This window comes from Salmo trutta, chromosome 3, assembly GCF_901001165.1.
Source record: "Salmo trutta chromosome 3, fSalTru1.1, whole genome shotgun sequence".
In the NCBI taxonomy this organism is placed as follows: domain Eukaryota; kingdom Metazoa; phylum Chordata; class Actinopteri; order Salmoniformes; family Salmonidae; genus Salmo; species Salmo trutta.
The window spans coordinates 1417981-1430313 of record NC_042959.1 but is presented as its reverse complement, the minus strand read 5'-3'; the positions used below and the strand labels follow the sequence as shown (position 1 = coordinate 1430313).

The window sequence follows — 12333 nt, the reverse complement described above, 5'->3', positions numbered from 1 at the left end:
AATTCCCAGAGAAAGGCCAAAACCTAGGAAGAAACCTAGAGAGGAACCAGGCTATGAGGGGTGGCCAGTCCTCTTCTGGCTGTGCCGGGTGGAGATTATAGCAGAACGTGGCCAAGATGTTCAAATGTTCATAGATGACCAGTATGGTCAAATAATAATAATCACAGTGAACAGGTCAGGGTTCCATAGCCGCAGGCAGAACAGTTGAAACTGGAGCAGCAGCACGGCCAGGTGGACTGGGGACAACAAGGAGTCATCATGCCAGGTAGTCCTGAGGCATGGTCCTAGGGCTCAGGTCCTCCGAGAGAGAGAGAGAAAGAGAGAATTAGAGAGAGCATACTTAAATTCACACAGGACACAAGATAAGACAGGAGAAATACTCCAGATATAACAGACTAACCCTAGCCCCCCAACACATAAACTAACAGGTGAATTGCATAATAATAATAACAACTACAGCACCCGATGTCACAGGAAGGCCAAAAAGATCATCAAGGACAACAACCATCCGAGCCACTGCCTGTTCACCCCGCTATCATCCAGAAGGCGAGGTCAGTACAGGTGCATCAAAGCTGGAACCGAGAGACTGAAAAACAGCTTCTATCTCAAGGCCATCAGACTGTTAAATAGCCATTATGCACCTAGGTTAAAAATCTAGGTAAAGAGGTAGGTAGGTAGGTAGGTAAACAATCTGTTGTTCTGCCCCCGAACGAGGCAGTTAACCCACTGTTCCTAGGCCGTCATTGTAAATAAGAATTTGTTCTTAACTGACTTGCCCTAGTTAAATAAAGGTTAAAAAAATAAAATAAAAAACCTTAGAGGCTGCTGCCCTATATACATAGACTTGAAATCACTTTAGTAATGTTTACATATTTCTCATATACTGTGTTCTATTCTATGCTACTGTATTTTAGTCTATGCCGCTCCGACATTGCTCGTCCTAATATTTATATATTCTTTATTCTATTCCTTTACTTTAGATTTGGGTGTATTGTTGTGAAATGGTTAGATATTACTTGTTACATATTTTTCTATGTTTTTGTATTTCTTTGTTTTGGGCCGTGTGTGGCTCCCAATCAGGCACAGCTGAAGCTCGTTGTTGCTGATTGGGAGTCACACATAAGGAGCATGTTTTTTCCTTTGGGTTTTGTGGGTAATTGTTTCTGTTAGTGTTTTGCACCTGACAGGACTGTTTGGCTGTATAGTGTTCTTTCTTTATTAAATATTCAATGATGAACACTAACTCTGCTGCACCTTGGTCTACTCTCTCTCACGACAGCCCTTACAGTATGTGACCCATAACATTTGATTTATCTATACTTTATATTTTGATATATATATATACTTTATTTTTCTATTTTATAATGGGATATATAAGTAGGCCAGTCTCCTTAGTCTACCCATAGCGACATGCCCCATCAGACATACATTCACTATCTGTTCTCTGATATCTCTGGCCCCATATAGCTGCTTACCAGCCCCATAATCATTTCACACACAGAGAGAGATTCTTTTAAAACTCTTGTGTTTGTAATGTTTACCTATTAATTGTCTGATTGTTTTTGTTTGTTGTTTTGTTTCCACTTGCTTTGGCAATGTAAACATACGTTTCCCATGACAATAAAGCCTCTGTGACGAGAATTGAGAAAGGGGAGCGGGCGGGTGGCTGCCTTCATTGGTTGACTCGAAAGCGAAATGACGTATGTGCAAACCCGTGCGGACTTTGTACCAGGAAGGGAGTAGTCTGATGTCATTGTTTTCTCCCTCACTAGAAGAGATACTATATAAGTCCTTTTCACAGCCGACCCTCAGAACAACCTCGGGAATGAAAAGAAAAACTTGTTTTTAACAAGAAACAATCAAAGAAAATACACACGAGAAGAGAAACGGATTGTTGGATTTTTTTAATTCTACATTTATTCATTGTTACTGATTTTTTATTTAGTTCTCAGTTTACATTCATTTTGAGAAAAACCTCAAAGAAGCTAAGGAGAACAAAAGAACATACAACTATTTCAAGAATAAATCTACTTGTGTCTTAAAATAAAGAAAACCTGACAAGTTTGTATAGGACACCGACCACCCTGAGGTTTATTTGCCTGTTCCACAGCCTATGTATTTGGATTTAACCGTTGTCGCCCGCCGCCCTCCTACTATGGTGATCATGGAAGTCCCCAGCATCGATGCCATGTCCCTCTGCGGGCTGCTGGAGGGGGAAGACCCGGGCTGTCTGGTCCTGGACTGTCGCTCATTCTTCTCCTTCAACTCCTCTCACATCCTCGGGTCCAACAACGTCCGCTTCAGTACTATAGTCCGCCGGAGGGCCAGAGGGGGGCTAGGGGTGGGACACATCGTGCCCAACGAGGACACGCGGAACCGGCTTCTCTCAGGGGAGTATCAGTCCGTAGTGTTTCTGGATGATCGGAGTTTGGACTTTGGCCAAGTGAAGAAGGACGGGACTCTAGTGCTCGCCGTAACAGCTCTGTGTAGAAACCCGTGTGGAACTCGTTTCTTCTTTCTCAAAGGTAATTTAGATGTATTATAAACGTGTTACAGTAGCCTGTTTCTATAGCCTGGGACTACTCCATATTGATTACGCACTCACGGTAACGAAACAAATGTGCTATAGCGAAGGTCTACGTCAAAAATTAAAATCAAATCAAAATGTATCGGTCACATACACATGGTTAGCAGATGTTAATGCGAGTGTAGCGAAATGCTTGTACTTCTAGTTCCGACCATGCAGTAATATCTAACAAGTAATCTAACAATTTCACAACAACTACCTTATACACACACATCTAAAGAGGTGAATGAGAATATGTACATATAAATATATGGATGAGTGATGGACAGAGCGGCGTAGGCAAGATGCAGTAGATGGTATAAAATACAGAATATACATGTGATATGAGTAATGTAAGATATGTAAAGTGACAGTTATGAAGTGAACACTGTGACTGTACCGAAATATTTACATCTGTTACCGTTTACACCTATGAGATGGTGACGTGACTGTTGTACTAAGTCTCCTCACGTCCTATTTTGTCATCGTTTAGGTGGTTTTGACACGTTCTCCTCGGAGTATCCAGAGATGTGTACCAAGCCGTCATCTCCACAGGGACTCAGTCTGCCCCTCAGCGCCCGTCCAGACGGCGCCGAGCCCGGCTGCAGTCCATGCAGTACACCGCTCTATGACCAGGTTGGTTTTCTTTCAAACATGTATTTTGTGTGTTATTACTGTGTAACAGCACTTTTACCTGGATAATAAATAAACAAAAGTCAGTGTGTCATCAAACAGTAGATTCTGCCGTCTTAAACTAACCTCAATTTGGTAGGCTATAGGGGTAAGTATTGATAGGATGTGATATTGTTTTCTTTTTCTATCTTTTCTCCATCTCCAATAACACTTTGACATGTTATTACTCTCAAAACAATCTCAGTGTGTCATCGAACTATAGATTTGAACATCTTAGATTTAACTTTATTATATCCTATCACTTTAGGGCTGATGATTGACTGTTTTCTGTCTTGTTCCTCTCCTCCTGTGTCCAGGGTGGTCCAGTGGAGATCCTTCCCTTCCTCTACCTGGGCAGTGCCTACCATGCCTCCAGAAAGGACATGATAGACATGCTGGGTATCACTGCTCTCATTAACGTATCAGCTAACTGCCCCAACCACTTCGAAGAGTCCTTCCAGTACAAGAGTATCCCCGTCGAGGACAACCACAAGGCTGATATCTCCTCCTGGTTCAATGAGGCTATAGAGTTTATCGGTGAGTGTCTTTGCATTACGGTCATTTAGTAGACACTCCTATCCAGAGTGACTAATAGTCAGAGTATTCAGCTTCAGGTAGCTGGGTAAGAAAACATATTGAGACCGTGAAACTATAAGGTTATATTTGACATTTGTAAAAAAAAACGAGCTATTCACATATAACTAATCTTTTAGATATTTATTAATATGTCTGTGAAGTTAGATTTTTGAAAAAGTACATTTTAAATTTTTTGGGGGTGGGATGGAAAACTAGAACGTTCTATTTGCATAAACCCATTTGAACTTGGTACTATAAGGTTCTGTGTGCAATCCAATCACAAGCCTGAACAAATACAGACGGACCAATCAGAACACGTCTTCGCCACCTCCCTCTAGGTATGGTCTAGGCTAGTCTAGCCAGCAATAACGGAACGGAAGCAAAACAACAACACTGTCAGAAATGTTCAAGTGAATGCCATGGCAACATCGTCGTTCAGAGATGCCAGTTATTCGTCTGATGATCATAATATATTTCTTAATGTATCTGATGATGTGTTCTGACTCTATGTCGGTAAATAATTTTATTCCGTCGTTTATTTATTTATTTAAATAGCTACAGTTGTCTTAAAAAATGTCTAATTGAGAAGTGTCAAGTAGAACCGTATGGCTGAACCCTGATTGACATTTCAGAGCCATAAGGTTCAATCTGCGATTGCACCCCCCCCTGAAATAAATCAGTTCTCTGTACTTCAGATACCTTAGTGGGTTATTAAAGAACAATTCACAGCTGTAGTCATAGAAGCTATTGGCTTGGCGGGCAAACAAACTACTACAACGCAACAGCCAATCCCCTCCCTCCCTCTCTCCAACACAACAGCCAATCCCCTCCCTCTCTCCAACTCAACAGCCAATCCCCTCCCTCTCTCCAACTCAACAGCCAATCCCCTCCCTCTCTCCAACTCAACAGCCAATCCCCTCCCTCTCTCCAACTCAACAGCCAATCCCCTCCCTCTCTCCAACTCAACAGCCAATCCCCTCCCTCTCTCCAACTCAACAGCCAATCCCCTCCCTCTCTCCAACTCAACAGCCAATCCCCTCCCTCTCTCCAACTCAACAACCAATCCCCTCCCTCTCTCCAACTCAACAGCCAATCCCCTCCCTCTCTCCAACTCAACAGCCAATCCCCTCCCTCTCTCCAACTCAACAACCAATCCCCTCCCTCTCTCCAACTCAACAGCCAATCCCCTCCCTCTCTCCAACTCAATAGCCAACCCCCTCCCTCTCTCCAACTCAACAGCCAATCCCCTCCCTCTCTCCAACTCAACAACCAATCCCCTCCCTCTCTCCAACTCAATAGCCAACCCCCTCTCTCTCTCCAACTCAACAGCCAACCCCCTCCCTCTCTCCAACTCAACAACCAATCCCCTCCCTCTCTCCAACTCAACAGCCAACCCCCTCCCTCTCTCCAACTCAACAGCCAATCCCCTCACTCTCTCCATCCCTCTCTCCTCTCCTCCATTCAATGACTTGGATTTAAATAGAAAAAAGTTCCCTCCAAACCCCAACCAGCTGTCTGAGCCAGGGCTCCCTACTTCATCACACCCCATCCACCCCTTTACTAGACCCCCCCCCCCCCCCCCCGTTTAAAGAGGGGGTCCCTTTTCATGTGGGAGCCACAAAACAGACCCAATAGACCCAGAACTCACTCTGCTTTTGGAGCAGGCACCCAGAGAGAGAGAGAGATCTGTATGCCAAATGGAATCCTATTCCCTTTATAGTGCACTGCCCTGGTCAAATGTAGTGCACTATAAAGGGAATAGGGAGCCATTTGGGGACGCAGACAGAGAGAGAGACTGATGGTTGAATGCAGCTCCCTCCTCTCCTCTCCGTCTCTTTGTTCTGTCGGGACAAAAGGCAGTTTTCTCCAACAGGCTCACGGCCGACCTTTCTCCCAGATTAATAACCCCAGCAGAGGGGCAGCCAACCCCCCCTTTTGTCCCCCTCTGCCCCCCTCTCCTTGGGGAATAGCCCCCTGATCACCCCCCCAGACCCATCTAACTGCCCCTTTCCTGGGTTAATGAGATGGGTCCGTTAGAAACACCATTAGTTAGTAACGCTATGGAGGGTGATTTGCAACTGAAAGAGTGTCATCAGGAGGAATAACCTACTTTTCTATTTGTCACTTCCTGCTGTGCCTTAGTAGGTCTACTGACTGAGCAAAGAGGATATTGGTAACTTCCTGCTGTGGCTTCGGGCTTCCGCATGCTTCAGTTCGGCTGGCGCATAGTAAACTGGTCTAGGGCAACCTAACGAGGGAGAGCCATACTCCCTTAAAAAACCTTTGCTTAAAAAAACAACCAAAAAGCTGCAATAGTACTGTTAGTCTATTTTGAGATGCCGTAGCCAGTATAAACTCCCTCAAAATAGATAAGTCAAGAAATCTGTCATTAATTTGGATGCGTTTGTCGAGGAGACCTTAGTCGCTCAATTTAACATCTAACTAAGATGTTTGTTGCTGTATTTGACTTTGAAAAAAAATGTAATCGTCTCTGAATGATAACAAATACTTCCTTGAAGAATCCCTACTGTTGACCAATCACCGACAAAGGGGCGTAGACTTGGTCTACCAACTTCAGCTTGCCTCGAGAAAACATTTAGTGTGCCTGAACAGCCGAAAAAAAAACCTTACCGATGTCCAAAACTAACAAAAAACATCATAAAACATACACAAACTTGATCCGAACTGTTTCGGCTGGGATTCGTGCATTACATTTTACGTATGGGTGGTCGCAGGAATTAAACCCACTACCTTGTTGTTACAAGTGCCATGCTCTACCAACTGAGCTACAAAGGACCAATAGTATTCTAACACAAGTCAAGAGAAACCTTTTTGAATCTGGCAACAACTTTACACAACTGTCCCACACTTACAGAATAACTAAGTTGAATATCTTTTATTGACACATAGTTGAACATTGTACTAATCTCCCCTCTCCTTCTCTCTCTCCTATATAGACTCCATCCGTAATAAAGGCGGTCGTGTGTTTGTCCACTGCCAAGCCGGCATCTCCCGCTCCGCCACCATCTGTCTGGCCTACCTGATGATGACCAACCGCGTGAAGCTCGACGAGGCCTTTGAGTTCGTCAAGCAGCGCCGTAGCATCATCAGTCCTAACTTCAGCTTCATGGGCCAACTGCTGCAGTTTGAGTCCCAGGTCCTGGCTACTTCATCCTGTTCGTCGGAAGCCGGGAGTCCTGCCCTGGGGAAGAGCAGTACTGTCTTTAACTTCCCAGTGTCTATCCCCGTCCACGGCTCTGCTGGACACGGACAGCTCTCCTTCCTCCACAGCCCCATCACCACCTCACCAAGCTGCTAAGGGGAAGAGTAGGATCATATGGAGGGTTGTCTGTCTTTGCCTGGACTTGAACTGAACTGTTACTATTGGTGTCGAGTCGTTGTGACTGTACTGTAACAATACTAGTACTGTACTGTCAAAATACTAAGAGTGTACTGTAACAATACTAGTAGTGACAATACTAGTACTGTACTGTAACACTACTAGTGTACTGTAACAATACTAGTATTGTACTGTCAAAATACTAGTTGTGTACTGTCACAATACTAGTACTGTACTGTCATAATACTAGTAGTGTACTATCACAATACTAGTACTGTACTGTCATAATACTAGTAGTGACAATACTAGTACTGTACTGTCACAATACTAGTAGTTTACTGTCAGTGTCACTCAAATACAGGTGATTAATCATTGAGTTTTGGATAGACACTGAGCTCTAGAACTGACCCTGGCATCACAGGACAAAAGGGCTAACCTTTGGAGAGACAAACCAAGTGGCCTAGTTTATGGGTTTAAATCCACAGGTCTGCCCCATCGACTTGAAAGGAGTTTCTCTGGCTACCAATATGGCAGTATGGTTATCACAACATCCTCTTTGGAATGTGAATGATACCTGCAGATCTGCCTAGAATACCTCAACTTCTAGAAAGAGACAGAGAAGTCAGTGGCTGAAGGTGACTGGGGGAAAGGGTCAATTCTTTAAAGGAAGTTAGAAGTATTTTAATGAGATGAAGAGAAGAGATTGTATTCAAAGAACTTTGTCAAGTATGCAAAGTCATTTAATGAGAGTGGTCAGCTTTTCATAATCACAATAAAATAATTTACCTGCCACAACTCTACACAAAATGGGCAAGTAAACCCTCCCTTGGTCACTCACAGACAGTCATATTTATTGCTACCAACCAGACTCAGGAATCATGAAGGACTTTCAATGTCCCACAGCTTTGTTCACACAAAAAAACGATCTGTCATCCTGAGGGAATCCCGCTAATGCCTCGGCAAACGACGCAGGTTCGGATAAATCACTCCTCAGACTGTTTATTGTTGACGAACAATGAATGTATCTCTGATCTCTGGCCAATCAGCCGGCTCGGAGAGCGCCAGAAGGTTTAGTTTAAAGTGGATGGGAAAGCCCCATTCATATGCAAATGTATGCCTTTTATAAAACACCGTGAGACCCTGACGATCCCTGACAATATTGGGGGAACCAGCCAACCAACCACCAGATACCTCTGAAACACCACCATGCCTTTGTAGTGCTAGCAGCTGTTAGCTAACACTAGCTCTGTTAGCATCATGCTAGCTCTGTTAGCATCATGTACTGTTAGCATTATTAGCATGTTAGCTCTGTTAGTATCATTAGCATGCTAGCTCTGTTAGCATCATGTACTGTTAGCATTATTAGTATGTTATCTCTGTTAGTATCATTAGCATGCTAGCTCTGTTAGCATCTTCTACAATTAAAAGCTCTGGGAGAGAGTCAGAACCCCTAAAGCACTAAGACGGGGATCAGACTCACCAGAGACTGCTGTCTGTCTTATTACCTATGTGATATTTATTGAACTAAAGTAATATATTTCTTACCATATATATTTTTGCATATGTTTGTTAGTAGTTGTTTTTGATACCATTAAATAAATCCTATTTGTCTTTTGTACTTCGTTGCAGAACTTTCTGGTTTCTTTATTTTTGACACATAGAGTAATTTGGAAATGCTAAAAGACACACAGTGAAATGGATTGATTGTATATTACACCAACACCCTAGAGAAAATAGATATGGTAGACCAAAATACACCACAATCTATACTATATACATATAGATAGGATAATACCCACTATAGTTCCCATACCTACTATAGTTCCCATACCCACTATAGTTCCCATACCCACTATAGTTCCCATACCCACTATAGTTCCCATACCTACTATAGTTCCCATACCCACTATAGTTCCCATACCCACTATAGTTTCCATACCCACTATAGTTCCCATACCTACTATAGTTACCATACCCACTATAGTTCCCATACCCACTATAGTTCCCATACCCACTATAGTTCCCATACCCACTATAGTTCCCATACCTACTATAGTTCCCATACCTACTATAGTTCCCATACCAACTATAGATCCCATACCTACTATAGTTCCCATACCCACTATAGTTCCCATACCCACTATAGTTCCCATACCTACTATAGTTCCCATACCCACTATAGTTCCCATACCCACTATAGTTCCCATACCCACTATAGTTCCCATACCCACTATAGTTCCCATACCCACTATAGTTCCCATACCCACTATAGTTCCCATACCCACTATAGTTCCCATACCCACTACAGCTCCCATACCCACTATAGTTCCCATACCCACTATAGTTCCCATACCCACTATAGTTCCCATACCTACTATAGTTCCCATACCTACTATAGTTCCCATACCCATACCTACTATAGTTTCCCATACCCACTATAGTTCCCATACCCACTATAGTTCCCATACCCACTATAGTTCCCATACCCACTATAGTTCCCATACCCCTATAGTTCCCATACCCACTATAGTTCCCATACCCACTATAGTTCCCATACCTACTATAGTTCCCATACCTACTATAGTTCCCATACCCACTATAGTTCCCATACCTACTATAGTTCCCATACCCACTATAGTTCCCATACCCACTATAGTTCCCATACCCCTATAGTTCCCATACCCACTATAGTTCCCATACCTACTATAGTTCCCATACCAACTATAGTTCCCATACCTACTATAGTTCCCATACTTACTATAGTTCCCATACCCACTATAGTTCCCATACACACTATAGTTCCCATACCCACTATAGTTCCCATACCTACTATAGTTCCCATACCCACTATAGTTCCCATACCTACTATAGTTCCCATACCCACTATAGTTCCCATACCCACTATAGTTCCCATACCCACTATAGTTCCCATACCTACTATAGTTCCCATACCCACTATAGTTCCCATACCTACTATAGTTCCCATACCCACTATAGTTCCCATACCTACTATAGTTCCCATACCCACTATAGTTCCCATACCCACTATAGTTCCCATACCTACTATAGTTCCCATACCCACTATAGTTCCCATACCTACTATAGTTCCCATACCCACTATAGTTCCCATACCTACTATAGTTCCCATACCCACTATAGTTCCCATACCTACTATAGTTCCCATACCCACTATAGTTCCCATACCTACTATAGTTCCCATACCCACTATAGTTCCCATACCTACTATAGTTCCCATACCCACTATAGTTCCCATACCTAGTATAGTTCCCATACCCACTATAGTTCCCATACCCACTATAGTTCCCATACCCACTATAGTTCCCATACCCACTATAGTACCCATACCTACTATAGTTCCCATACCTACTATAGTTCCCATACCCACTATAGTTCCCATACCTACTATAGTTCCCATACCCACTATAGTTCCCATACCCATACCTCTATAGTTCCCATACCCACTATAGTTCCCATACCCACTATAGTTCCCATACCCACTATAGTTCCCATACCCACTATAGTTCCCATACCCACTATAGTTCCCATACCCACTATAGTTCCCATAGTTCCCATACCCACTATAGTTCCCATACCCACTATAGTTCCCATACCTACTATAGTTCCCATACCTACTATAGTTCCCATACCAACTATAGATCCCATACCTACTATAGTTCCCATACCCACTATAGTTCCCATACCCACTATAGTTCCCATACCTACTATAGTTCCCATACCCACTATAGTTCCCATACCCACTATAGTTCCCATACCCACTATAGTTCCCATACCCACTATAGTTCCCATACCCACTATAGTTCCCATACCCACTATAGTTCCCATACCCACTATAGTTCCCATACCCACTACAGCTCCCATACCCACTATAGTTCCCATACCCACTATAGTTCCCATACCCACTATAGTTCCCATACCTACTATAGTTCCCATACCTACTATAGTTCCCATACCCATACCTACTATAGTTCCCATACCCACTATAGTTCCCATACCCACTATAGTTCCCATACCCACTATAGTTCCCATACCCACTATAGTTCCCATACCCACTATAGTTCCCATACCCACTATAGTTCCCATACCTACTATAGTTCCCATACCTACTATAGTTCCCATACCCACTATAGTTCCCATACCTACTATAGTTCCCATACCCACTATAGTTCCCATACCCACTATAGTTCCCATACCCACTATAGTTCCCATACCCACTATAGTTCCCATACCTACTATAGTTCCCATACCAACTATAGTTCCCATACCTACTATAGTTCCCATACTTACTATAGTTCCCATACCCACTATAGTTCCCATACCCACTATAGTTCCCATACCCACTATAGTTCCCATACCTACTATAGTTCCCATACCCACTATAGTTCCCATACCTACTATAGTTCCCATACCCACTATAGTTCCCATACCCACTATAGTTCCCATACCCACTATAGTTCCCATACCTACTATAGTTCCCATACCCACTATAGTTCCCATACCCATACCTACTATAGTTCCCATACCCACTATAGTTCCCATACCTACTATAGTTCCCATACCCACTATAGTTCCCATACCCACTATAGTTCCCATACCTACTATAGTTCCCATACCCACTATAGTTCCCATACCTACTATAGTTCCCATACCCACTATAGTTCCCATACCTACTATAGTTCCCATACCCACTATAGTTCCCATACCTACTATAGTTCCCATACCCACTATAGTTCCCATACCCACTATAGTTCCCATACCCACTATAGTACCCATACCTACTATAGTTCCCATACCTACTATAGTTCCCATACCCACTATAGTTCCCATACCTAGTATAGTTCCCATACCCACTATAGTTCCCATACCCACTATAGTTCCCATACCCACTATAGTTCCCATACCCACTATAGTACCCATACCTACTATAGTTCCCATACCTACTATAGTTCCCATACCCACTATAGTTCCCATACCTACTATAGTTCCCATACCCACTATAGTTCCCATACCCATACCTACTATAGTTCCCATACCCACTATAGTTCCCATACCCACTATAGTTCCCATACCCACTATAGTTCCCATACCCACTATAGTTCCCATACCCACTATAGTTCCCATACCCACTATAGTTCCCATA

At 43.1% G+C, this 12333-nt stretch overlaps 1 protein-coding gene across 1 annotated transcript; it reads left to right on the top strand.

The window, feature by feature from the left end:
- Positions 1 to 1706: 1706 nt before the first annotated feature.
- LOC115166291 (dual specificity protein phosphatase 1) lies at positions 1707 to 8772 on the top strand. The gene is made up of 4 exons (XM_029720155.1): positions 1707 to 2525; positions 3060 to 3202; positions 3556 to 3775; positions 6772 to 8772. The coding sequence occupies exons 1-4, from the start codon at positions 2114 to 2116 to the stop codon at positions 7131 to 7133; spliced, it is 1137 nt and encodes a 378-aa protein (XP_029576015.1). The 5' UTR covers positions 1707 to 2113; the 3' UTR covers positions 7134 to 8772.
- Positions 8773 to 12333: the final 3561 nt, after the last annotated feature.